At 34.7% G+C, this 27162-nt stretch overlaps 3 protein-coding genes across 5 annotated transcripts in view; 2 read left to right on the plus strand and 1 right to left on the minus strand.

Moving 5' to 3' along the window:
* The window catches only part of LOC113226440 (N-terminal kinase-like protein), a 21957-nt gene extending 15482 nt beyond the window's left edge, over positions 1-6475 (plus strand). Inside the window, exons 11-13 of one of the 2 annotated variants that reach the window (XM_026459054.1) lie at positions 2345-2463; positions 3318-3528; positions 5811-6475. In XM_026459054.1, the coding sequence (XP_026314839.1) occupies positions 2345-2463; positions 3318-3528; positions 5811-5962 (482 nt within the window). In that variant the 3' untranslated portion in view covers positions 5963-6475. Of the gene's footprint in view, positions 1-2338; positions 2464-3317; positions 3529-5810 lie in introns of both variants that reach the window. The other variant, XM_026459053.1, reaches the window with a different exon arrangement.
* On the plus strand, positions 26-1149 carry LOC113226442 (cyclin-H). Its single transcript, XM_026459057.1, has one exon. The coding sequence runs from the start codon at positions 125-127 to the stop codon at positions 1100-1102; it is 978 nt and encodes a 325-aa protein (XP_026314842.1). The 5' UTR covers positions 26-124; the 3' UTR covers positions 1103-1149.
* LOC113226443 (probable glucosamine 6-phosphate N-acetyltransferase) lies at positions 1934-26645 on the minus strand. Of its 2 annotated transcripts, XM_026459059.1 has the most exons (7): positions 26443-26645; positions 24989-25205; positions 23286-23413; positions 22978-23039; positions 22402-22542; positions 20602-20658; positions 1934-2089 (listed from the first exon to the last, which is right to left on the minus strand). In XM_026459059.1, the coding sequence occupies exons 1-6, from the start codon at positions 26470-26472 to the stop codon at positions 20640-20642; spliced, it is 597 nt and encodes a 198-aa protein (XP_026314844.1). In that variant the 5' UTR covers positions 26473-26645; the 3' UTR covers positions 1934-2089; positions 20602-20639. The 2 variants fall into 2 exon arrangements, with proteins under 2 accessions (XP_026314844.1, XP_026314843.1); XM_026459058.1 differs by lacking the exon at positions 1934-2089 and having other exon boundaries at positions 18544-20658.
* Positions 26646-27162: the final 517 nt, after the last annotated feature.

Below are 27162 nucleotides of genomic sequence, written 5' to 3' on the forward strand. Positions count from 1 at the left end.
GTGAACTGACAGTTCTCCTGACGTTTTTTTTAATGGTGTTTCTTGCGTCTTCGAATCTCCTGTGACCGTTTGTAGAATAATTTTTCCACAAATTACTGTGAATTAGGACACATTATATGTGAAAATGTTTTCCACAAGTACACAGAAAAAGTTTTGGACATTTAGTGATGAGATCGAGTTAGCACGCCTTCGTGAAAAACACAACTTAGAATTCATTGGAAGACACGGTGTTCAAGTTGACGAATACCAAAAGTACAACTTGTTCCTGTCACCTGAAGAAGAAAGACTTCTGTTGCGACAATATGAACTACATTTGAAAGAATTTTGCAAAAGATTCAGCCCTCCTATGCCAAAAGGTGTCATCGGTACTGCTTTTCATTATTTCAAGCGATTTTACTTATACAACTCGTCAATGGATTACCATCCGAAAGAAATCCTTGCTACCTGTGTTTACTTAGCATGTAAAGTGGAAGAATTCAATGTATCCATCAGTCAATTTGTAGCAAACATCAGAGGAGACAGAGAAAAAGCATCTGACATTATACTAAATAATGAACTACTGTTGATGCAACAATTGAACTATCATCTAACAATTCATAACCCATTCAGACCTGTAGAAGGCTTCCTGATTGATATAAAGACTCGATGCTCACTTGCTAACCCAGAGCGTCTTAGGGGAGGCATAGATGAGTTCCTGGAAAAAGTCTTTTTGACTGATGCATGCCTTTTATATGCACCATCACAGATTGCATTAGCTGCAGTGTTGCATGCTGCTAGCAAGGAACAGGAAAACCTAGACAGTTATGTCACTGACATGTTATTCCGAGAATCTGGTCCAGACAAACTAGCAATACTAATTGAGGCTGTTCGTAAGATTCGCTCAATGGTGAAAATGGTGGAAAGTCCAGCTCGAGAACGTGTGAGGGTTATTGAGAAGAAGCTAGATAGATGTCGCAATCAGGAAAATAATCCCGACAGTGAGATATATAAGCGACGCATGAGAGAACTTTTAGATGAAGATGATGTGCCTATGACTGGAGCTAGCCGGATGTCTTTAGACACAAGCGGAGTCAATCAAGTTCTATCACCCTCTGCTTCTTGAATTTGACTTATTAATTTAATTTAGATTTAATATTAAATGACATAATTTAGTTTTTTTTAAGGTTCTGTAAGATGATTTGTTAATATAAAATGAAATTTATGTAGAATTTTATTAATTTTCCTTTTTTTTATGATTTCTATGCAATGGAGATCTTATTTAATTACACTACTAAATAATTAAAAGTGAACACAACTTGCTGAAAGAATGTAAAAATAAATAAAAACAAGAAACTACAAGTGATGAAGGATCTCAGGCACAATCAAACTAAAAAGAAAAAATAATTCCGTGAAGATGCAATTAAATGGTTTAGTATGATTTGTAAAGGGACATCAAAAGTATATCACTAATGTCACTATGACAATATTACATTAAACTACTCACTAAATAATATACAATTGGTGAAAATTACACAAATACAAATGTTCTCTAGATTATATGTATAACTTTCCACTAATTGTATGCTTAATTCCAACCATATTCAAATATTTATAATTTGATTAGTCAGGTAAAAAGTTGTCATTTAGTACCAACTAAATGACAACTTTTTACCTGTATGTTATATTAGTGACAAAAATTTAATTTAGATTTTTGTCCGCCATTTCAAGCATTCAATGTTGACGAAGGATTAAGCGTTTTGTACTAATTTAAGTCCTTCAGGTGCCCGCCCTAATCCTGTAACCGCATCAGGGAATCGGACATGGTAACTTACGTTATATGGTCGAGTTTTCAAAAACGAATCGTAACATTAAACGAAAAACGACAAATGAGTAAAAATAGACCTAAGTCCTCTTATACATATACTTTCAACTCTGCTGGTCAACTTTATTGCTCTGTTTGTGATTAAACAAAATTTGGTATGGCGAGTCATATTAGGGCACACACTAGGAAATAATCTCGAGAGAGTCGCTGTCATCGAAATCTATAAGAAGGACTATATATTAATATATCGAATCAATTATCTATGAGGGCTGTTCCTTGATTTTGAATCTGAAACAAAAATTTAATTTTAGAGACAAGTCATTTCTCTTTTTTAATACCTAATAATCTTTTAATTGAAATTAGGCAACTTGAAACAGCACCATAATAATAATAAGCTAAATTCCACTAGCAGCTTGAGCAAATTTAACGCATCCTTATTAAAGAGCTCTAGGCATAAAGTATTTATTAAATGTTGGAGTGTGACGCACCATCACACATAAATTGAACCCTTTTGTATATTTATTAACCTGTTACTAGGAACAGGCGCAAGTGCGAAATCGCCACCCAGCAGTGGTAGTGCTCAGCCTAATACGCCCGGGCTTACCGCACTCTGCGAAGATGAATGGGACAACGACGAGTGGGGCACACTGCAAGAGCAGCCGGTAAAATTTCGTTATCATTTATCTATTTGGCTTTATCCACTAGAGAGAGTATTGTTAAAAAATATCGATAATTATGTGTGTACGGGTAATTCTATACAAAACTTTTTTTAAGTGTGCTATGAAATGCTTCATTTACATTTCGGATGCAGTTTGGGCGCCTTCAACAACGTATTGCTATATCAAGTACTGCACAAGCAAACAAATGCTTGGCAATTATTATAATGTGCCAGATAACCACACCAATTATCTGGTCTTGAACTCCATGTACTCAGAACACGCAGACCAGAATCGATTAGAAAGGTTCATTTCCCAAATTGATCCTACCGAAAATGGAACGTGGTACCACCACTTCCAGCGCCCGCAGTGCAAACCGCCACTCACGTCGATGAGTGTCAGGAGAATTACACGTGACGTGTAATGTTTTTTTTTAGTTATATGAAACTGATTGGAGTTTTGTTTTACATTATAAGTTAAGATGGTTGTTCACAATTTATCATTGGTTGTTCGCAATTTAACTGCCTCTGTGGCCGAATGGTTACCATGCTGGTCTGCCACACAGTGGTCTCAGGTTCGATTCCCGGGCCGGGAGAAATATTTGTAAGACCTACATTTATTTTTATTTCTCTCAGATGTTTGTGTGTCTCGAGGCCTAAGTGTGCCATGGCACCCGCGACACAGGGTTTCCCTATAGCGGTGCTATAATTGTGTTGCGTTAAGAAAAAACAATCTCAACTGACGGTACAGACTAAAATAGCACACGCTCGTCTATTCACTCTGACTCCATTGTATTTCAGTGTATTATGTTTCAATTGCATTTTATCTTCCTAAATTGAAGTTTGTTTATAACCCCTCAGTCAGCAGAAGCTGAACTCGCGAGTCCATCAGAAACGTGGAACAATGCACAATGGGCAGATCCGGCAGTGAACCGGCCTAACGCTACTTACGTCCGAGGAACTACTTCTACGACTACCCGCGAACATAGACTGGCTGCACCTCAGAACAGTAATGATTCTTTGGGCGGATGGGAAGATGGAGAGTTTGAACCTATCGAGGAAGATGTGGAGGGTAAGTACATTATTATTTAAGATAGTTCTCAATTTTTTGATGAGCGAGTAATCCAAAATGACTTTTGAATTCAATATTAAGATGGATTAAATCCTATCTCAGCAACAGGCTGTCGTAGTAAGTGATTTTAGATCGGATTTTGCACCTATGGGGGTGCCTCAAGGTTCTCATCTTAGACCTTTGTTCTACAATTCCTACATATTTGATATAACGAAGTGTTTCAAAACCGCTAAACACCTAATGTATGCCGATGATAAAAAATGTACCTCAAAATAAATAACTTTAATGACTGTAACATCCTACAGCAAGATTTAAATTAATTATATTAATATTACGATGAAAACAGAATAAATATTAACATAAATAAATGCCAATGCATCACATTCACACCCAAAACAATACCTGTATGTCACTCCTACAACTTTAATGGAGTCCCAATAGAGAGGGTTAACTTAATACGGGATTTGGGCGTATATCTTGACCAAAAAATGCTTCTCTCAGATCACATAAACATTATTGCTGAAAAAGCGTTTAGAAATATGGGATTTGTTTTGCGTACGTGTAAACCTTTTAAAGACATTGTGACTATTAAATCCATATACTACGCATATGTTCGGAGCATCTTGGAGTATGCTAGTCCCATCTGGACCCCCAATATAACATCCACATTAGTCGACTTGAAAGGGTTCAAAACAAAAATTCACCCGGCACACTAATTTTCGTCTTCGCAGACCCACCATAACCTACACAGAGGATTGTCGTAGAAATAATTTATTAACACTAGAAGAAAGGCGAAAGTCTTTGGATGCATGTTTATTGTTCGACATAATCCGGGCACGGGTAGACTGCTCCGAGTTAGTGGCTGGAATTACTTATCGCACTCCGCGGCGACGTACACGTCACACATCACTGTTGCATGTCCCACAACATTCGACCAATTATGCCGCCAATGCAGTCCTCACTCGGTTACCGCGACTGTACAATAACTTGTTTCGAGACATCGATCCGTTCACTGTTTCTAAGCACACATATAAAAAACAGGTACACAAAACTTTGTTTGGCACGATCAATTAGTAAATGCGGGAAGTGTCGACTATGCTTCTCTACAATATAATAATTCTAAAATACAATTGCACTTTATGCACTATATTTGCTAATAAAAACACTTATCACTATATAAAGACGCAAAATTTATACATCGCATGGTAAAACTATTCATAATATTTTAACTAATGTAGAAATGCTACTATCCATCCTCGGCGGTTGCTTACATGAAGAATGGTAATAGAATAGGTACCCTAGTAACTTCATTTCATCATTCTGGTGATAAGACGAAAGACAATAGCTGCATTAAAAAGGTCACTTTTTTAGTAGTGTCTGCTTGGCGTAATGACTTGTTATTTTATGAATGATTATTAGAATGATTATTATTTTATCTTTAAACAACAAGTGATTTTGTGATGTTTGTGATATTTGATACTTAAATGATTCGTTTTAGATTTTAATTTTAGCTTGTTTTCAGGATTTTATATAATCGCATGAAGTATATCCTATCGTGTAACACATTAGCACATTCTTTAGACAATGTCCTTAGGTGTGTCGTATATTTTTTTAAGATCTTAATTTAATAATAAATATGTAATGCTTCGCCTCTGATGACTCGCATTGCGGTGGCAACTCTTTCTTTGTGTAATGTCTCGGTAAACAGTTGGTAACGTACTACCGTGAAATGAATTGTTCATTGCCTATTTAAAGTAAATGTGTGTATGGTGAGACCATATAACATTATTACAGAAGCAGAGGGGACAGGGATTGTCTGACGAGTATAAGTTACAAAGCCGAACGCCAGTGACGCCTTGTATTATACGAGTTAGGCAATCTCCGTTCCCGTCGAGGTATGTATAGTGCTTTTCTTAAAAAAATGTTAGGAAGTAACAAAAACTAAATAGGTAATGAAGCGAAGGTTCAAATTGTAATATAAATTGTCTTACTCAATATACTTACGTTCGTGAATTGTAAGTAGATATAAGTTTAGAACGGCAGACAAAAACGGATTTTCATACTTACTTTCCTAGCCCTATTTTATGTGTTCACTTATTAAAAATAATGCAAATATTTCTGAGGATGTTTAAGAAAATTAATTTTACTGAAAGGAACTAGAACAAAGGTAGCATGTACCCCTTAATTCTTATAAATCACTGTATCTGCTCAGTCATTAAACTCGTTTTGATGTCTATGCTTTGTCAAACTTTAGTACCTAAAGTTTTATTAATCTTTGGCAGAAAACAATACCTCAAAAATGGACGAAATGCGTCGGAAACGCGAAGAAAGAAAACTGCAGAGGCAAAGAGAAATGGAGGCCAGGCGCTCCGCCCGCGGGCAAGGACCCATGAAGTTGGGCTCCAAGCTCACTACAGCGCCACCGCCCTTCTAGTCCACGGAGTAGGTTTATGTTCTATATGATAATGTGAGTGTATTCCAATTCTTGTATGAAGTCCCTTGAACCTACTATATCGTATCATTAACAAAATACATTTGTACATTCTTCAAGAGTTACTTTTCTAATGCCTGAAAAGTCTACAATTACATTAGAAGCAAATTCTGATATAAAGTAAAAAATATAATATCGTCTGCTTAAATGTAAAACCACATAAGTGACATTTTCCACAAAAAGTCTTTAATTTATATAGCTCTTGTAAGAAAATCCTATCTTTCTGTAGATAAAACTATTAGGGCGCATATATTTGACACGAATTTCATCACGTTCACCCCGCGCGGTCGCCGAGCGGAGTCCGCGCTAGTTTTATTCAGTGGAATTCAAATGTTGTGTTGCCTAGTAAATAGAATTCAGATTCGCCATTAACGTACATGAAGGCGTGGTAACTGGGCGGAGACCGCGCGAAAACTTTCTCCTCGTGTAACTGGGCGCTTATTATGTTTATAGCTATTTTGTTATTGAGTTTCACCTGGAGAAAGATAGTGATTTTCTTAACATAGCTATATAAATTAAAGTCTTTTTGTCATTGACCTACCAACAAATGGACGTCGGGTCTAATACAAAAACCACGAAAAAAATGTCCGAAGTTAACCTATACAAACGTAGTGACATGTAACGAAATATAAAAAAAACTAAAACATTAAATTTAAATTGTAACGTCATTGCAGTACTGCCTAATTTTGCTTACAACAATTTAAGGGCCCAAAAACACCATATTCAGCTTCTACTGGAAACTTAACAAAATGCACCATATGTATTTTACTTTCGACTGGAAATTACTTGAATACAAGAGTAATGGAGCAGCCCTGATTGTAAATATTAATTAATTTTTATATCTATTTTTATGTCGAATTTTGTTCAAATTCTCTTAAAGAAATAATAAAGAGTTGGGCACATACGTACATAGAAATATTACAAATGTGAAAATAACCATGTACTATAATAAAATAATAAATATACCGATATTCCAACTTAACATGAACTCAAATATCCGTAATTACGAAAACCGATTTACAATAAAACTGTTACGCTTTCAAGTAATATTGATGCTTTTCACAAAGACAAAATTAGCTTTTGTTTTGTAATATTCCTAAAAAAATACATTTGACATTACGAAAATTCGAGCTAACGTTATTTTGGGCAAATGTATTTTCTGATTTCTGATAAGTAATTTCAAGCCGTAAAACGAGTACAACAATATTTTATTACTTATTGCTAACGTGAAGAAACGAGTTAATAAATATCATTTTTAAAAGTATGTTTAAAATCGAAACGACTCTATAGTTTCTTTGTTCTAATCTAAATATATTTATATTGAATCGCTTGTGGTTCGAACAATTGAAAATGACTAAGAAGTTTATATAAGCTTCTTGAAAGTGACGTAATGGGTCTCTTTCCATCTTTTGTGCATGCAATGTGTAGGCAAAGGACAATTAGCTATTTAATTAGTTTGTTTGCTTTTGTAATTTATATTTACAATTAATTTAAATATAAATTAAATACTATACAACTATACAAAATCACACTTTTAAATGATAACTATGATAACACAATATATTTGTATAGTGAAAATATGATACAAAATCCTGTTTTTAAACTTTACTGCATGATTGACAACCGCGCTGTCAGTCGAACAAACGAAGACTGTTGCGCGATTGACGCTCTGTATGCGATTTTAACGCCCTATAGGTGCGGACACTTTTTACCGAGAACCCGACGTACATTTGTTGGTAGGTTAATGCTTTTTGTGGAAAACGTCACTTATGTGGTTTTACCTTTAAATAGACGATATTACCAATTGTAATGAGTAATAGGGTTAGCACATTAGGGCGCAACTTGCGCAAGAGAGTCATAGTAGATCTCGCGCTATATATATATATATATATATATAGCGAAATATATATACACATATATATATTTCGTTATTGCTATGTATCTCGCGTTTTATGTGTATATTAAGGGTCAAACTCTACTTATCACACCGCGACACCGCGTTGTGCCCTCTTTAAAAATTGTTTTGTCTTGAGAACTATTCACATCAAGCTATGCAATCAGCGGATTATCGTAATGCTAAAAATAAGTTCGTGAGATATCATGCTATTTCATAATAAATAAAATACTTCAAGGGATTTCAAGTAGAATGAATCTATGACCGATCACATTATCTTTTTGTGCGCCACAAAACGAAAGCTACCACATTATTATACGACAATTTTATTTAGTAAATCTTCCATACCATTTTTGCATTTATAATGTTTCGACAAAGAATATGAGATGCATGTTACTAAATTATTTATTGTCTGAGATCATTCTGAGATACATAGATTATTCCTATATTTCTATTATATGTGCACCTTGTCCAACCAAATATAATTATTATTTGTCCAACTAAATATATTGTCGCTACCAGCACCTTTGAGGTTTGTTTACTCGAAGGATCTGATGCTTGTAAAATCTAATGCGACATTGATATGCAGTTTTGTGTATTATTATAATTCAAAAGTATCAGTATGTCACCCGTGACCATGGGACCTGTAACCGTGATTACATATACGCGAATTAAATCTAAAAAATAGCTTCATTTCTTATGTGTAACAATCGCGAAAACCTACTTGATATACTTAAATAGTCTATAATAGAAAAATTTCGCAAAAACGTAAAGTACTTGGGAAAATCTTTGCATATAGCATATCAATGTCTTACTGGTTGATACATATGGTGAGGTTTATCGAAGAACTTCTTAACATCACGTCCAAGTCAAAATATCCAATGTCGCAAGATGAGCGCAGGACAATTCATGTTCAGATTTGCCATAGGATGTTCTCCGGTAAACCCATTTATGTGTAGTACTTAACAAATGATAAAAATACTATAGGGAACAATAATGTAAATTAAATGCACCAATAGCGCTCAAGTGAGATTAGACGCCAATAAGGCGTGTATTATATAGGAAACAATATTTTGCAGATGAGGACAATGTGGACTCGTTATTGTTCTGTTAGCAACATTTCTTATTTGTTGACGCGGACTTTTAAGGTGAACACTCATATTTCAGCGTTTTAAGCGCAGACCACACCGCGAATGTAGCTAGCTAAGTTAGCTAAGCTCACGCAGTTGCATGCAAGCAACTATAGTCTGTCTTTTTTAAAGGCTGAGTAAAATGACAATTCATTGCGGAAAAGTGTTCGAGAGCTTGCGAACAGCTAGTGATTGCAGTCGATAAATATTCTATCGACTATCGAGTGAATATCGGTTACGCTAATGGAATAAATTGCCGAACCTGTTTCATGTTAATCATCCTCCACCCAATATTCATCCGATTACAGAGAACACGTTCATTTGAATTGTCAATTTTTGTAAGTTCATACGTATACACTGTATTTAGACCTATGTTTATGAAATATATAAGGAGGAGACATATTTCAAAGTTTTTTATTTTAATTCAATATAGATAATAAAACCCGGCTATTCTTGTTAAAATGCATATTAATAAAAATTGATATCGATAGTAGTAGGCCAACTGTCAAAATAAGAATAAGAGCAATAGCGCAATTAATAATCAGTAGAACATCGTGACATTCACAATTCAGTAATTTTTGGCAAATATTTATCTTCTTTCACAATCTATTGATAAAACTGTCGACAACAACTACATGATTATTTAAAATTTTATGTAAACTGGCAACCCTACAAAAGTCATTTTACTTCTAGCTGGCATATAGTCGGTCTTCAAAAAAGGTAAAAGCTAAGTTAAGAAAATACATAGTAAGTAGTGTCTATGGATACGTGCGGGAGTTAAGGGCGGCAGAAGGGCGACATATTTTACGTAGGTAGCGGGATCGTTGGGTTAGTTAGCTCGATTAGCTTAGTTCGCGGTGTGGACCGAAGTATGAAAAGATGCCCCGGCTACGTGAGCTATGTTAGCTTGGCTTCCCTCGCGGTGTGTCCTGCGCATTACGCGCCGAGTCTGATGCGCCACATCATTACTACATTTATGTTTGTTAATTACAGACGGTTTTCGAATTTCTGCAGCGATGTTGATTGTGATGTTATCAGCATTTCCGCAAAAATTCAAAAACCGCGTTTGCTCATGACGCGGCTCATACGGTGCTGTGTAATGTACATTCACCTTTTTTATAGCTTAAGTCTGACGCGCCACATCAATACAGCATTCATATTTGTTAAATACAGAAGGCTTCCGAATTTTTGCAGCTATGCTATACGTGATGATATCAGCGTTACCGCACAAATTCAAGAGTCTTCTGCAGTTGCTCATGCCGCCGGTCATACGGTGCTGAGTAATGGGCATTCACCTTTTTTACAGCTCGTACATGTAAGGGTTGCGATTTAAGTGTTAAAAAAACCTTGTAACTTTTTAGAATTAACTTTGACCATATGATCCACAGACTTTATATCTAGATAGACGCCGCAATTACAGCAATTTGTATGAAAGCCAAGCGTGGCACATTTTTGTACCCGCTATGACGTCATAAGAACTATTTAGTAATGAAAACCTTCCGCTCGCTCTATATCGATTGATTGGACGGAATACGCGTAAACACGCTTATTTCATTCAATTAATCGATTCTAAATAGAATAATTTTTGTTCAAGTATTTGTTGATTACAAGTAATCGTAATATTAATATAGTAGAAAAATACTAGAGTAAATTAGTTAAATCCTTTATTTTACTTGTTTTTAAGAAATGATGATTACTTAAAAAAAATTAAGACTTTAATTTTTAATCGACTTCTAATATTAAAATTATTTTCCTTCCAATAAAATGAGCTTATTATATAACATGTTTTTCTAATAGAAGATCTTATCGATTAACTTAAATAATGAAAACGCACGTGAATATATGAACTTGCGACTGCCTTAATTAATTTTACTAAATGGTTTTCTGTTGGTAATTGATCAAATTGATGAATGGCAAGACAAATGAAAATGTTACTGCTGACAAAATATGGTAAGAGGTTTACTTAATGAGGGCCTCGTGTGAAATTTTTGTGATTTGCTTATTATTTCTCGGATTTCTAACTCTACTACTCTACATATTTGGATAGCATCTTAGGTGGGATAAACTAGACCACCTTCGTCCTTGAAAGCAACGAACTCATACTTATGACCAACTCCAGGTTTTTGTTAAGACAGCGCACTGTTAATTTTTTGCATTATAAATATATATTTTTTTATTACTCGTACTACATATCCGGCGATGTATGCAATTATTTGCTCATTATATTCGGACATTCAAGGCGACGTGCTGCAAAAATTATCGAAATTACAGGTACTACTGATAATAGATACTACAAAACTGAAAAAAAAAGGAAACGTTACTAAACGTTATAACAAAAGAGTTGTAGAATATTTTTATAATATTGCTAAGGTCATAATAATTTTCCTCCCTTTGTTTCCAAAATCGAGAACAGTGTTGCCTAACGCAGACGTCACTAAATGTTAAATTTGGCCAAAAAAATGTACAAGCGGCCGTACCACGAAACTGAATGCGTTATACAATGAGTTCGTTCGATATTCATGGCGTATTAACAAAGGATCACGAATATATCGCACCAAGTAAAAGCCGCAATGTATTACAAATCATGAGGCATACACTCGACTGCAAATTTGTTTTCTCGAAATTCATACAAAACCAAAATAACTGTTTTTAAAATAAATTATGCATCTTCTGATTACAAAATCACTTGCCCGTGGAAGGAAACCTCCCTGTTAACCGGTTTACCCACAGTTACGGTGCTTTTGCAGTTTATAATGGCACAATTATGCATTTTTCGCGTTTTCGACTGGTGTTTATCTATGATAACAGTCGCGCGCGTTCTGAAATGTAGCAGCGGCAAGTAAGTGAATTTCACTTACTTTGGGCACGCGAAGTACGTACACTTGCGGCGTCTTTCTAGATATATGTCTGTGATATGACCATAAATATGGAGAATAAAATAAATCTCAGTTGTGTAGTTCTTTTATCAATAGACATCCAATTTTGTGTCCTCTGTTAAATTGTGATCCCTATATCAAATAGAAACGGTGGTTTTTAATTCGATAATTTTATTGAATTGCAAGGCTGATTATAAAAATGTGACTGATAGCTATTACTTACCCGTCGGTCAGTGCGCATAGAGCTAGGCCAGTATACTATTATTGTACAGAAATCAGAAACAATTATATGATAATCGTATCCAATATTTTTCATAATTACTCTTACATTGTAAGCCTTTTAACTTATTTCTATTAGTCGATACGAAATGACTTGATGAGTCTATGGAAGTCGTTGCTTTATACGAGAATTATCAGTGAATTAATAAAATTAAAACCACGTATTTACATGTCATGACACAAGTTCACAGGCAACATTAATTTGATGATTTTGGGCGCTCTGCATTTAGCAATGTGGGCCCGGGATAACGTGGTCCTAGGTTCGAATCTCCCTGGAGGACCAATTAAGGAAAGGAAATTTCTACATTGGTTCTGGTCAAGGTGTTCTGAGTACAGGGAATACCCTACTTTGAGTGATCTGGTACACAACACATCACATTGAAACCTATACAGTCACTAAACGAAAATCCCGCTTTTTCCAATTTAAACATATTTTAGTAAACATTCAAAATTCATTTAGTTACAGTAATGGTTTAAATTTTCCCTATTTACATGTTCTACAGCAATTGTTTTTGATGAATATAACCCTTTATGCATTAAATATGAATGCAACTTATGCCCTGTCGAATGTAACTACAGGTTTACTTTTAAATACCCCAAACCGCAATACAAAATTGCTATGAACAATATTTTCTTCATTTCACTTGCCACAACAATTAAAATACTCCCAAGTAAATTAATCAATCATTTACAGGAGTGTTTAAAAATTTGCCCCAATAAATTATTTCCCCATATTTAGTTACGAAACCACTAGGTTAGCAATACCATGCTGATAACATGATAATAACAGCGCTATTTACACATTGCACAAGGCCTTGTACAATCTGCAGTTGTGTTTTTATTCCCATTTCTATAAAGCAGCTTGATGTAATCTAATGCTATGTTTTCCTTATAGCTTAATAAATATCGTATTGTATTCCATATATGTAATTGTACAGTAAAGCTTTTTCCTACGAAACGGGATTGTGTGCAATCGGGTAATGAGGGTGTCAATTGTTGTAATTGCTTTTTTGATGAAATTGAGGTCTTTCTAGGGCCCGTGCTCGGCAATGCACTACAGATTTCTCAGGTTCACCCGAAGGTTCGTTTTTTTAATTGATCATAGGATATAGAAGAAAAAAACAATACTTCTATTCTACCTAAACGTCACTAATAAGTGATTTCATGGTAAATCACTAATAAATTACAACTGTCACTCAGGGGCTCGATTTTTGAAGTTTTACTGTTAGTATTCATGCGCGAAGGACAAAATTTGTATTTTTGAAAACTTCCGCCGACTGCGAGTATCTCGACTGCAACTGATTAAAAAAAAACTTCATGTTCCAGGATCATATAAAAGAGTAGACATATGCATGTGATCCGGGTTTGGCTCCACACACATATTGTCAACATCATTAAAGGTTTTAATACGTCTCCATGGCCACATGCGATGAATCGCATGTGGCCATGGAGACTCTCTACTGTTCACAGTAGAGCTAAATTTACACAAACTGTAATCGTTGTGTGTTGTAAATTGTCCCTTATGTCATTTCCACAGCTTTAAAATATAAATGTGGGTCAATTAACTTTTTTACCGACACTCTGCTGGCCTTAATTTTTTAAATAATCAACTAAAACATCCAATTGGTCTACAGTCTAAATCGAATTTCTAAAACGATTATTAATTTATTATCTTTTCATCGCATATTTAGGGGAAAAAATTCAAATTCTGTATAATTGGTAACGCCAGAGACGAAACTTGAAAAGTACTACATAATCGTGAATGTCATGAAAACTGTTCATACCAAATTATTCGATTATGCATGTAGGAGCTAATAATAAAAAAATAATGAGACAAGTTGACACGTCCCACGTGCCTGTAATTTCACCAGCACCCTTGCCCTTCAAAACCGGAACACAGTAATGCAGACATTACTGCTTGGCGGCAGAAATAGGTAAGGTGGCAGTACTACCCTGGACGAACTCTTTCACAAAGAAGTCTACTGCTACTAAATGCTAACTATGCTAACTTCTGCTTATGCTAACGCGGTTGATATGGACAGGGAATTATAGTACCTTACGCCGATTGGCAAATCCTTTCACCACGATGGCAAGCATGGTATAAGGCAGGTATCGATACGATAAGAAAAAGACTGACAAGGAGTAAATAAGTATTAATATTTATATAAATAATCCATAAATGTCGCTCGCTGCATATCTTAAGATATGACTCTAGATTATGATGACTTTCGTAACATCAATTGGACGTAGTTAAACAAAAAGGAGCCAATGCACATCCAGTCACTTTCGAGATATGGCAGTTTAAAGTTTAAAAGTGTTTCTCACTCTTATTTTATTTTCAAAACTTATGATGTCATGTAACTCCAGAGATATTTATGTTTATATGTTGGATTTTTTCTGATCTAAGAGGTTAGTCCTTGGAAACTTTTTGGTACATACAACTAATTTTTTGATAATTTTGTGGATTGGATCCTTTTGCTTAACTACGTCCAATTCAGTTTTAGGATTGTCAAATACCATGTTTTGTATTTATTTTTTACTTCATAGTGTTGGCAAAAAAGTTGATTGACCCATAGACAAAGGTGACGGTTAGCAATATCGATGTGTGTGAGCATGGGATTCCCTTCAGAGGCGTATACGCACAGCTATATGTATGTATATATAGCTCATACGTCGAAGTAAGACCATCAAATTGTGAGACTTAAAAATTACACGTTGTAGTTGCAGTCGTCGTAGTTGTATATTGAGTTTTTCCTGTGTGCCATTTTAAACCTCCACACTCTTATATTTCATTAATATTATTATATTCTGTAATAAAACAAATGTGTGTAATATTATAAATTAACTACCAGACTGATACGGTCTATGATTTTTTACAAATTATCGCGTACATGTATGTTGTAAATTTCTGTTATACAATTATACATATTACTCTGGGCGTTAAACGTAATTAAAATTACATATGTGTATAAATAGAATTTAAATGTTGCTCCCGATCCTTTAGGCGATTGACACACTGCACCGCGCCCCGCGACTAACCGCGGAGCTGCGTTTTTTAACGTTGTATTGAAGTACCTCAGTTTGTATGGAAAACACGCGCCGTCGAACACACTGATAACGCTTCTCCGCGCGGTAGCGCGGCGCACGCGGTTTCACCGCGCCCCCGCGCGGAGGTGCGCGGCGAACCGCAGGGTATGGCACACTGCGTTCCGCACTATCGCACAGATTTTTAATCAATTTATGTCTATTCTAGTCATTGTCGTTCGGATTTTCCCTAACAAACAATCAGTTCACATACGTGTGTAGTTGAAAAATTAAACTTAATTTTTTTTTAAATCTTTGTAATGAAGTTGAATGTTATCTTCGGTGTCTTTTTATTTGAGTAAACAAAAACCAAATAGACAGCATAACTGCAGCATCCTGAATGAGTTCTGTATTATTCTTATATATTCATTATTAATCATTCTTGTCAAAGAAGGATCTCAGCTACATGTAACTGCCTCCGTGGCCGAACGGTTACCATGCCGGACTGCCACACAGAGGTCCCAGGTTCGATTCCCGGGCCGGGAGAAATAGTTGTATGGCCTACAATTATTTCTCTCGTGAGTTTGGGTGTAATTTGTGGTTGTCTATGTGTGTGTCCATGACACCCGCGACACAGGGTTTACCTAGTGCGAGGCTATGTTGAGTGTGTGCATTATTTATTTATTTATTTATGTACAATCACTACAGCGATCAACTACGAAGCGAGTACTTTAAGTGGCGCGGGGCCGCTAGATCGCTGCCCCCCGCAGATTGAACCGCACGTTGACGCAGATCTGCGTCTCCGCCACTTGCACTGGGCGCGTGATTCCGCGTCGCGGGGCGTGGTGCAGTGTGTTAATCGCTTTAGAACTCAGCAGTTTTTGGTATCATTAGGTCAAGTACCGATTTACCAAACGTAAAAATTTACGTTTGGCAAATCGGTTAATCGGTAATGTACCTATATTAATATCATACGTTTGAAACTTATTGTTTCCAGTAGTTCCAGTTTCTTTGGGCTCTTTTGTACTGTGTTTTTTACCAGAGCTGACTCTCGAGCTTTTGAAAACGAAGTACAGGGGAAAGTAGTGGCTTCAAAGGGTCTGTCAAACTACTGGATGCAAACCTTTTAAAAACGCTTTAGTGACTCAAAATTATTAGATAACAGAATAAAGTGTAATAAGAAATCAATTGTGTGTTGGAACACATTCCCTGTCCGTCCAAATGGTTCGAAGTCGCTTCCTGCAACCACAAGTCCATAAAGTCATGAAAGTAGATAAATGCAAAAAGCATAAGACCTACTATGTATTAATTGTACACTTAGTTGCAAATAAATACTTGAATACTTGAATACTTGAATGAAAACTATTCACTTCCACGACAACTTATTTACTAAGATCAACAAAAACGAACACTATAATTCATTGACTTACAATTATATGGACGTCGGGTCCGCGCTAAAAAGTGTCCGCACTTGTAAGGCGCTAAAATCGTATACAGGGCGCGACACTCCGCTTTAGTCTTCATTTGTTCTACGGACAGCGCGATACTGCGATGACATAACAATTAAAATTTCGAATAGGTTGACTTGGGACATTTTTTTCGTGGTTTTTGTATTAGACCCGTCGTCCATTTATTTGTAAGTCAATGCTATAATTACTCAAATGACGAAAATAATACAATTCGTTCAACTTACATGTTTATTTGTAATTGTTGAAAAGTTGAACTTATGGTAATATTTTTGTCCAATTAATTCAACTAAAAAATTAACGTTAATACACAGTTATGGACTATTGCGCCTTTGTTTTATAGAAATATAGCCAGCATTTTAGCACAGTATTCACTGGTATAGTGACTTATAGTGACTATACAAAGTGATAGATAAACAGGCGTTAGCCTATTTCTGTGGTGGACTTGCGAATGTGTTTTTAAACATTGTAAGATGGACTCGGAATGTATGAGAAATTGTACAGATATTATTGAATGATTCATTGAAGCTTTTTTATTGTACCTATCATAATTAGAACTGACGAGAATGGTTCTATTTTGTATTGGCTAGTTCGCTGGAATAAATGTGAAAATATCATTCAAACAAAGTATACGTCTTGATTCAGACAAAAGATGCTTTAAATATTTGCCATTAATTTATTCCGTGAACTAAACAAAAACTTTATTCCAATGGATACGTGTGGTAAACGAAGTCTTATTCTATCTGCTATTAAATTTACACACTTCTTGTAAATAAAACTTTTAAAAATACATGGGTTTATTATTTTTTGTGAAATGAAACGAAATTGTGAATTGAAAATAATGTTTATTAAAGAAACACAAATTAATTGTTAACTACAATGGTTTTAAGGCTAATATATCAATCAGGCTTTATTCTGACTTGTGGAATTGTCTCTGCATACGTGAATTTATAGTATCGACCTACACAAAAGTTAAATTCTCGCAATGAGTGAGTAAAATATTTAATTTTTTGCATTGTAAAATTACAATGGCTCAGTACCACAGATAGTATACAGTAGATGGTAGTTCTCATGAAATTATGAGGGAATGACGAAATCAAAATAAACCAAGAAAAATGGCCAGTTAAACTTACTAATAACTTTGTGTAAGCTTACTGCTACCAATAACTCACCTCAATGTTATTAAAATTAAATCAAATGGTTACCTTTTTTATATTATGCGAGGTAATGATTGTCAAAAATGTAAGTTTCAGAATTTTAAATTAAATCCTTTCGTAGTAGAAACTTTATACATACACATGTTGAATTCCGTCATTTTGAAACGTTTACAGTGCTGCTAGCTTTCGAAAACTTAAAAATGCATTTACCAAAAAATTAAAAATGCGTTCACAAATCGAATGAAGGCAAAAGTATGAAGGAATGGTTTTTTATCTTAGAAAGAAAAGATGGAAAGAAATCCCGTTTCTAAATTTCATTACTACACAAAATTCCCCGTTTTAAAAACTGAACAAGTGTAAACACTTTGTAAATGGCTGAAACGCTAACCGCGAAAAACCAGGAACGAAGAAAAAAAGTTATTTAGCGAGTTTTTACCACAGGGTAGCTTAATTTCGCAGAAACATATTGTATCTGATCGAATGTTTAAAATTTAAAAGATATTTTTGTTAGTTAAATGTGTTGATTTAAAGCACAGAACGCATTGACTTACAATTATATGGACATCGGGTCCGCGCTAAAAAGTGTCCGAACTTATAGGGCGTTAAAATCGTATACAGAGCGTCATTCACGCTTTAGTCTTCGTTTGTTCGACTGACAGCGAAGCAAGCAAAATTAGACAGTACTGCGATGACATTACAATTTAAATTCAACGTTTTAGCTTTTTCATATTCCTTTACATGTCACTACGTTTAAATAGGTTGACTTGGGACATTTTTTTCGTGGTTTTTGTATTAGACCCGTCGTCCATTTATTTGTAAGCCAATGACAGAACGTGTTTGATTAGGTGTGGAACTTGGGATATAGTAAGGGATTTTGGGGACATGTTTATATTATTATTGTTATTTAAATACCATAATCAATATTTCATTTAGGCTTTAGTAACAGTCAAAGTATAATTTGCTATTAAACAATAATTTTACGGTAAGAATCAATTACTTTTCTTATAAATCTGAAGGACAAGAATTTCGAGATTTTGTAAGAATTACCCAGATACGCATGTGAAACAAAACCGTAAGTTACGAAAAAAGCCTATAATATCACACATTTAAGTACAATACACATAATGATATTCATTTAAAGAATATAGCAACAAAATATTGTTAGTCATTTTAAGCAATAACACATTTAATAGATATCTATAGATGTATATGTCTATAATGACAAGAAGAAACATGCTAAACATGCTCTTGAAAATTCGTCAAACCATGATGACTTACAAACTAATAAAAAAATAAAATTATGTGCCAAGACATCCATAATCAATTTCACATCCCATCAAATGTATGCCCTTTTACTGAAATAATTACAAAAATCCAACTATGGACCCAACACGGTGGCGCTAGAGAAACGGACATAAATTTTGGTAACACCGCCCCGTTACGTCTAGTCAATGACCCGTATTTTAGTATACGTCTAGATAATGATCCGGATATTAGTATACGTTTAGACAATGACCCGGATGCCGGTCGCCTTGTACTACTCCACGAATATTTTATTATATGTAGTTGCCTACCTAGCCTAGTGAAATATGGGCCCAACATGGTGGCCGCAGTAACATTTTTGACATAAATTTATAAAACCGTTAAATATTACATTAGTTAGACGTATACGTCTAGACAACCAGGATAGTAGTATCAGATTAGACAATGACCCGGATGCCGGTCGCCTTGAACACGGTTCCGCAAATATTTTATTATAGGCAAAACAAAAGTTGCGGCAAGCACAAGAAAGTCCAACGGAACAGGAAGCTGCGTGAACCTATGCTGCAAGCAACCAAGGTAAAAGTCAGCATCTTATGACTGACCTTATAAACTCATTGATGTAGTACATGCAGAAACAAGAAAACATTGGTACCTAAAATATATACATATTATCAATGTAAATAAGTAGTGGCGTAAGTAGTTAAATAGTCTAAAAATTCAAGCTTTAACAGCGTGTTTTGTCTACGCGAGTATTTTTATACGTCAAGATAAGATCGTCAAGTTTCATAAAGTAAACATTTTCAGCGAAAAACCTATTGAGGCTTGCTTGACCGCCATTCGCATGGAGTGGACGGCGTCGAACAATGGACGAAACCGAATTACGAGATTGAGTGTGCCGAAAGGGAAATTAAATAAATCGACTACAAATCCCTCAACTGAGAAAAACGACGCGGGCTAGGTGGAGGCAGCTGGCATTTACCTATATTACATAATAAACGTGTAGGAGATTTTTTATTGAATTTGCAACTTGTCAGGCTTTAATTAGAAGGATTTTTGTTTAATGTAAGCATTTAAGATAGTAAAAGTACCTTTGATGGATAGAAAAATTGACCCTGCCGCTGTAATTTCCCAACAACCAAGCAGAAATCACTACACAGGAACTGATTGATACAAATAGTAACAAAATACATAATTTTATCGAATCAAATTAATATACAGCTTTCCAATTTGTAATGACAGTTTAATACAATTAATTATAAATGAGAGTGATCAATATAACGAGACGACAACAAAATTGATAAAACTGATAGCGAGCTCAACTTAGAATGGTGTAGCTTGAAGCGTTTTATTTTCTGCACACCAAAACATTTTTTTTTAAAGTGCTTTTATGTTACTTAATAATGATCATCTCATGTGTCTTTGGAGTCTAGTAGCTGCTATTTAGTAGTATAATTATGTAGATTGAAGACTGCTCGGCTGCCTGAAACACTTACAGTTTAGAGCGCAGGTCGGACGTCCCAGCTGCTAATTGTCAGGAGGGATCATCGAATCTGGAACAACAAAACAGTAAATACGTAAAAGCTTAAAGTTGTTAATGGTATTCAAAGCAACAAACAGCCGCACGGACCACCCGCTGGAATAAATTAAATATACAGTAAAGTTCTTAATTTCGCAAAGTGCACAGTTGACCTTGGGATATAGGGTCATAAGTCACTTAATAGCTGTTTTTCACTGACTCACCCCTACCCTGAAATTAGATACACAGCACTGCAGTTAGGAATAGATACACAATGGACCGTACAAGTTTGTGCCTTATAAATAGCCACTGATTCCCGTTGGTCAGATTGGTGGTTAGACTGGCCTGGCCAACGACAATAATATTGTCATGACGAGTTTTTGCTATTATCTTACGGCAAAAAAAATATGTTTGCTCATCGATATTTATAAATTATCAACACCCCTCTCCCTTTCAAAAAGTAAATAAGATCTTAAGCTTCTTCTCAGTAAGGCTCAACGGAATAAACCGATTTTTTCTAACGTAATTTTAGTATTCTGATACTAAAAAAACCAACCACAAAAGTTCGTGGAATTACATGTATTTACCAAGTTTTAGTAAAATCGGTTACGGGAAAGTGCGCGAAACCGGATTCATCTCCTAGTTTGCCACCATTAGACGTGGAATATTTTGTTCAAATTTAAATGGGACCTATACTGATGTACCCTCTTTCCAACAAAAAAAAGAATCATCAATATCGGTTCACAAATTTTATGAGTTATCGCGTAGCACACATACCAAAAAAAATACAGTTGAATTGAGAACCTCCCCCTTTTTTTGTAATAATTGTAAAATGGAAGCAGCGGGAATTCCCATGATTGTGCAAGAATTCTCCGGAAAATGCGCGAGCTGTTTTTTGGCTCGTATCTAGTTTGTACGTCACACTATTGACATAAAGTTAATTAAATTATGGTTACAAAAATTCACAATATCAATTGAGCCGTAGATTAAAATTTGTATAAAGCCGGCGGAAAAAACATGGCTTCATTTCAAATATTTTTTTTGCGCCCAGGGGCCTGATTCTCGCTTGATAGACATAAAAGTCGACGTTGGCATATGTCGAAAAATCGACAATAAGTCGAGCGCCCGTATTCTCACGACTTCTCAAAAGACTTTTGTCTATCATCATTTTTGACTCGACAATTTCGTTACATGACGACATGTTAATGTCGTCTAGTGAACATCACTCGACACGCATTCGGCTTAGCAATCGACTTGTATTTTGACAGACTAATTCGTGGTTTCTTGTGTTTAATTCAGTGCAAATTTTGTCGTTTATTACATATGTAAATTTCATTTAATTTTGTTGGTACCTAATATTTCAAATTGAACAGTGACTGAAGATAGTTAATAGGTAAGTAAACTGTCAGTTGTGTCTGACTATAAGTGTCAGTTTCATATTTATTTTTTTCCATCCTCTAAGGTTTCATATCAACCACCTCTCAATATATCAGATTACTGATATTGATTATTGCATTAGCAATGCTGCCAACATGGTTCACTCAAAAAATTTCCGTACGCTCGACATTTGTCTAAAGTGTGTGAGAATTGAAATTTTGAAGTCGATCGGCACTTTTAGACTTTCGTGTTAATCGACAAAAGTCGAAATAATAAAAATCTGATATTCACGCCACACGTGTGCCATCATGTATCTTAACGAGTCAAGATAGTTCGTAATAGCGCGCACCTAAATTCAAATGTATATTTTTTCAGCACAACATATTATTGACTTTATTACCTTATATTCATAGCGTTAGAGTTTCCGGGCTCCAGCTTGTAGCCCAGTGTTTCGTAGAACTTGACCAATTTGTCCTTGCAGTCTAGAGACATCTTATAGCAACCCAATTCGCGCGCTAGTAGTGACACTGTCACCACGATTCTGGAATTTATAATCACATTACATAGGGCCGAAAAATGACGACGTGTTTATGACAATCTAGGTTATATATTGTACAATCAAAAGCACATCAAGCTTGGCCCTTTAGATCGTTCTTGTAGGAAGCAAATAGAGCTGCATTTAAATCTTAAATGTCAAAGTTGAAGTGTCTTTGATCCTGTATAAGATGTAGTAGTTATTCGAAGTTACTGTAAAACTCGAATGAGTTCGAATCACGGACTTAAGAAAAAAAAGAGTACATGTAAAAGATTTTTTAGTAATAATAATATTTATTTGTTTCAGATACCGTCTACATCAGTGTTCAAGCATTTACTGTACATTAGGCAATAATAAGGTATATAATGTACATCATGCATACATGACAGTACACAATGGATACGCTATTTTAATTCAAATTTAACGAATACTTTTACTTACAATTTGCCTAATTGTTTTCCTCTATAAGTATCATTGACCACTACATCTTCGAGACGTCCACGCTAAAATGAGAAAATTACATCAATTTACTATTAATCATGAAATCCTACTCATTCTCCCTTTTTTTGTTTTTATTTTTCTTTTTTTTTTTATTTGTACTCTTAAGAGCACATGAAACTTGAAACTTGTATTCTTTTTATCGTAAGCAGCATACAGTTTAATCTTAAATGTCAAGTTTGAGGTGCTCTTTTAACCTGTTAACGGCGGACACTAAAATTGTGAGTATGTATGCTAATAAGTAAACATACCAAGGAGCAGTTATGAATGAACTTCAGTTCAACAGTCAAAGTAGCAGCGCCAATAATCTTGGCCGTACGCGTATCTTCAATAACAGTTATATAGTAGCCACCCGCCTGCTTCATAGATGTGAACCGTTCTGTGAACAAAGCAGAAAGTTTTATGTTTTTTTTTTACCTGCTTGGGTTGCCACTCTCTACCCTGTCTTACTCAAAATGTAATCAAGTTTTACGATTCTATTTGTAAAGGTAATTCTATTTGGCATCCTTTGGGTGTTCCAACGTGTCCATGTTCGAATTTTTGAAAATTAATTAGTAAAGGTAAAAGTCGTCATTTAGTCGGTACTAGTCGCAAAAAACTAGATTTAGGCGGTCCGCTCCGTTTCAATATTAAAGGTGTTGTACTGTCCACGTTTATCCAGCGATACCTGTGCGACAATCTCGAGAACCACAGCACCTAGCTTAGATCTGATTGCACTAGAAGGTCGTTTGTTAGTCGGTTCTAATCGTAAAAAACTAAATTTAGTTGTTACGCCGATTTAAGGTTATAACGACATTTTACTGTCCACTTTGGTGTAAAAAAATATATAAGCTTATTCCAGCAGCACCATTTTTCAATAATCAGATTGATGTAGCACTCAAAAAAAGTCGTGAATTAGTAGGTTCCGGACGCAGAATTTTAGAACAAATAGCTGCTTTTTTGGAGAAGATACAACAGATTTATTATCTCAAGGTTATACCTGTGTTAGTCTGGGAGCTTTTATAAACATCAATTATTATTTTGTAGAGTGCACATCTAATTTTATTGGATTTTTTAAATATTTATAATTTTATTTTAGATCTGTTTTAATTTATCGGAGATAAAGGTCAAATTGTATTAATTAAATTGATACAAAATGCATGGTTCGAAATAATAGAGTACACAAATAGCAAGGTCATTGAGCAGCCGCGCCCGGTTTATATACCGTCTCGTCGCCCCAGTCCGCCGGCAACTGCAAAGGCCAAGTTCTAAAGGTCAACTATACTTATTCGACATTCATTAGGAACTAGTTCTACTTGTTCCTGGTCATACTTCCGTCTTTAAGCGATTTATTAAACGCGAAATTTTACAAATTTTATGCATGGTTAAGTTAGTTAACCATTATTTTAATTTTCCAACTGAAAACAAGTTGAGAAATATTATTGCTAACATCTTAATTATGACTTACTAATGAAGTAGGAATTGTTAAATTTATAAAATCTCTTAATTAGTAATTAAAAAGTAATTTAACTTCAATTTACTTGACACTTTTTGAATGTTTGGAATTGGCCATAAAGCAGTAAATATTCTTGTATGGTGGGGTTTTTAATTATTCATAATTGTAAAAAAATCAAGAATTTAATAACAGATAGCACATTATGTAGACTAAAAGTAAATAATAATAATAATGTAAATGAAATTGTTTATCAGATTAATAGTCTACATTCTTTACTTTTTCTTTTCGACTCATTCTGCTTCAGTGACTTCATTGTGAACTAAAGCAATTTAGAAGGATGTATTCTAAACTTAACATTATTTTTCAATGTGACATTAGTAGCTAGACAGCTTGGTATCTCAAAAAATGTAAAATTGTAAAAAGTGTGTAATGTAAAATTTTTATTTACAGAATCCACTTAATTGAATTTTTATTTAATATATCACATTCAATAAATTTAGAAAGATTCATAAAAATTACCATCAAATTGCTTCCTAGTGATACTGCCAACATTCGTTAGCTGGCTTAGGAGTTGTACGAAACCTTTGTCATAGTCAGCCCGTTGCAAAGGCCTTACAACCATCCAGTCCTCACCGGGCTGAGCAGCACTGATCTTGGGCTTGAAAATTGCTGGGCTCTGACTAAAATCCAATCTTTGAAGAATCCCTGCTGGATATAGACTCTCAGACTCATCATCCTGAAAATAATATTACGAACATCAACACTGCATACAAGATGTAGCGTGTGCTATGACTAGGATATTGCTCTGCCCTCCTACTTTCATATAATATGTTGTTGCAGTCAAAATATCACACATTCTCATTATTGATTTTTCAGAAAGGAATTTTGGCTGTTTGCTATAAATTCACCTATTTTAGAGGACACCCTTGCGCAGCTGTGGAAAGCTGATTTGGATGATTATAAAAGAACAGCAATTTTGTACATTTATTTCTTAAAGTACCTATTTTACGTACATAAAAATTATTTATTGTGGTGTACCCAATGATTGATTGTTGACTGTCTTCAATGTAATTATTCCATACTAAACATTTATGCCCAAGTCAACCTACATCTATGAAACATCTGACTTTGATTCTGACTTTTTTACGACTTACGAGAGGGCCTGAACATAACTTTATTTAAAAAATATATATGGATACACATTAAAAACTCTGAAACTAATGTTTTATTAAATGTCGAAACTACCAGGATAAAATTAAATAAAAAAAATCTAATTTATAGAAAATTTATGTTCAATAAAATACCTTCAAGTAATTTTTCATTTCCATACCCATTTCGGAGAGTAACCCTCTTCTGGTCAGCTGTCGTTCACTACATTATTACATTATATTCGATTTTATTAATTTGATAAAGTGATTAAATCATTTGTAATCTATCATTATCTTATGCACATAGACTGAATAGAATATTATCTACATTAGTGTGATTTTTATAAATGGTAAGTAATAATATCTAGTTGGTAATTGATACCAGTGATTATACTTCATAATAGCAAATTAAATGAGATGTTTAATATTACTATTATATGTTTTTTTTTGCTATATAAGGTGACCCTTAAAGCTGTCGCAAATGTTATGGCAATTATATCAATATTTTTTCCGTGTTTATTATGTGTTCAATGAAACTATTCCATAGGTACTAAAGATTTATTTTACGCCTCAACTCAACCCAAATGTATGAAACATTTGATTTTTTCTGCGACTTCCAAGAGGGCATCAAGGCACGAGGTGGTGATGGATAAAACCACCCCTTAAAAATCAGCCTGATATGCCTGAACATAATTTCAATATTTTTAATATAAATAAAAGATACACATTTAGAACTCTGAAAATAATTTTTATTAAATATCAAAACTACCAGGATAAAATTGCAACAAATTTGAATTTATATAAAATTTATTTTCAATGAAATACCTTCAAGTAATTCTTCATTTCCATGCCCATTTCGGAAAGTAACTCCTCTTGTCGACAGTCGTACACTACATTATAGATCACAACCAATTATGTGGCGAATAAACACATCAGCCACTCGACAATGTGTAAAATACGTGGCTAAATAGTAAATTTTTCGTCGTAAACGAAAAAGAAAGTAAAAGTAAACTATCATTTAATAACCGGCTCAATGTCAACTAGTACAGTGTTGCCATGTCCAAAATCTGGCCGACGGTGTTTCTTCTGCTTGTAAAATATGGTAGATCCTAAGAAATTACGGTAATTGGGCCAGGAAAAAAAAACAGTGTAATTATGGTATTATATAACGCACACACACACACACACACTCAACATAGCCCCGCACTAGGGAAACCCTGTGTCGCGGGTGCCATCGACATACGCATAGACAATCACAAATTACACCCAAACTCACGAGAGAAGTAAATGTAGGCCATACACATATTTTCCCCCGCCCGGGAATCGAACCTAGGAACTCTGCGTGGCAGTCCGGCATGGTAACCGTTCGGCCACGGAGGCAGTTAATATGTAATATACTTTCAAAAGTAACTTAACTTTGTAATAATAATCTTTTAAGAAAGTGAATTAATTACCTTACTTTATCATAAACTTAAGTAAATATTAGTAAAAAAACCATTTTGGTGCATATTTTACTTTTTACTACTTACAAAGGAAAATTAGAAT

This window comes from Hyposmocoma kahamanoa, unplaced genomic scaffold (assembly GCF_003589595.1).
Source record: "Hyposmocoma kahamanoa isolate Upper Pololo Valley unplaced genomic scaffold, ASM358959v1 192, whole genome shotgun sequence".
NCBI classification, from domain to species: domain Eukaryota; kingdom Metazoa; phylum Arthropoda; class Insecta; order Lepidoptera; family Cosmopterigidae; genus Hyposmocoma; species Hyposmocoma kahamanoa.

Coding starts and splice junctions, on each gene's coding strand:
- LOC113226443 (XM_026459059.1), bottom strand. CDS start 26,472: ATGGGCATGGAAATGAAGAATTACTTGAAG. Junction 25,206..26,442: donor AAATGAAGAATTACTTGAAG/GTATTTCATTGA, acceptor TATTATTTTCAG/GATGATGAGTCTGAGAGTCT. Junction 23,040..23,285: donor TCATTCATAACTGCTCCTTG/GTATGTTTACTT, acceptor TTCTCATTTTAG/CGTGGACGTCTCGAAGATGT.
- LOC113226442 (XM_026459057.1), top strand. CDS start 125: ATGTTTTCCACAAGTACACAGAAAAAGTTTTGGACATTTAGTGATGAG.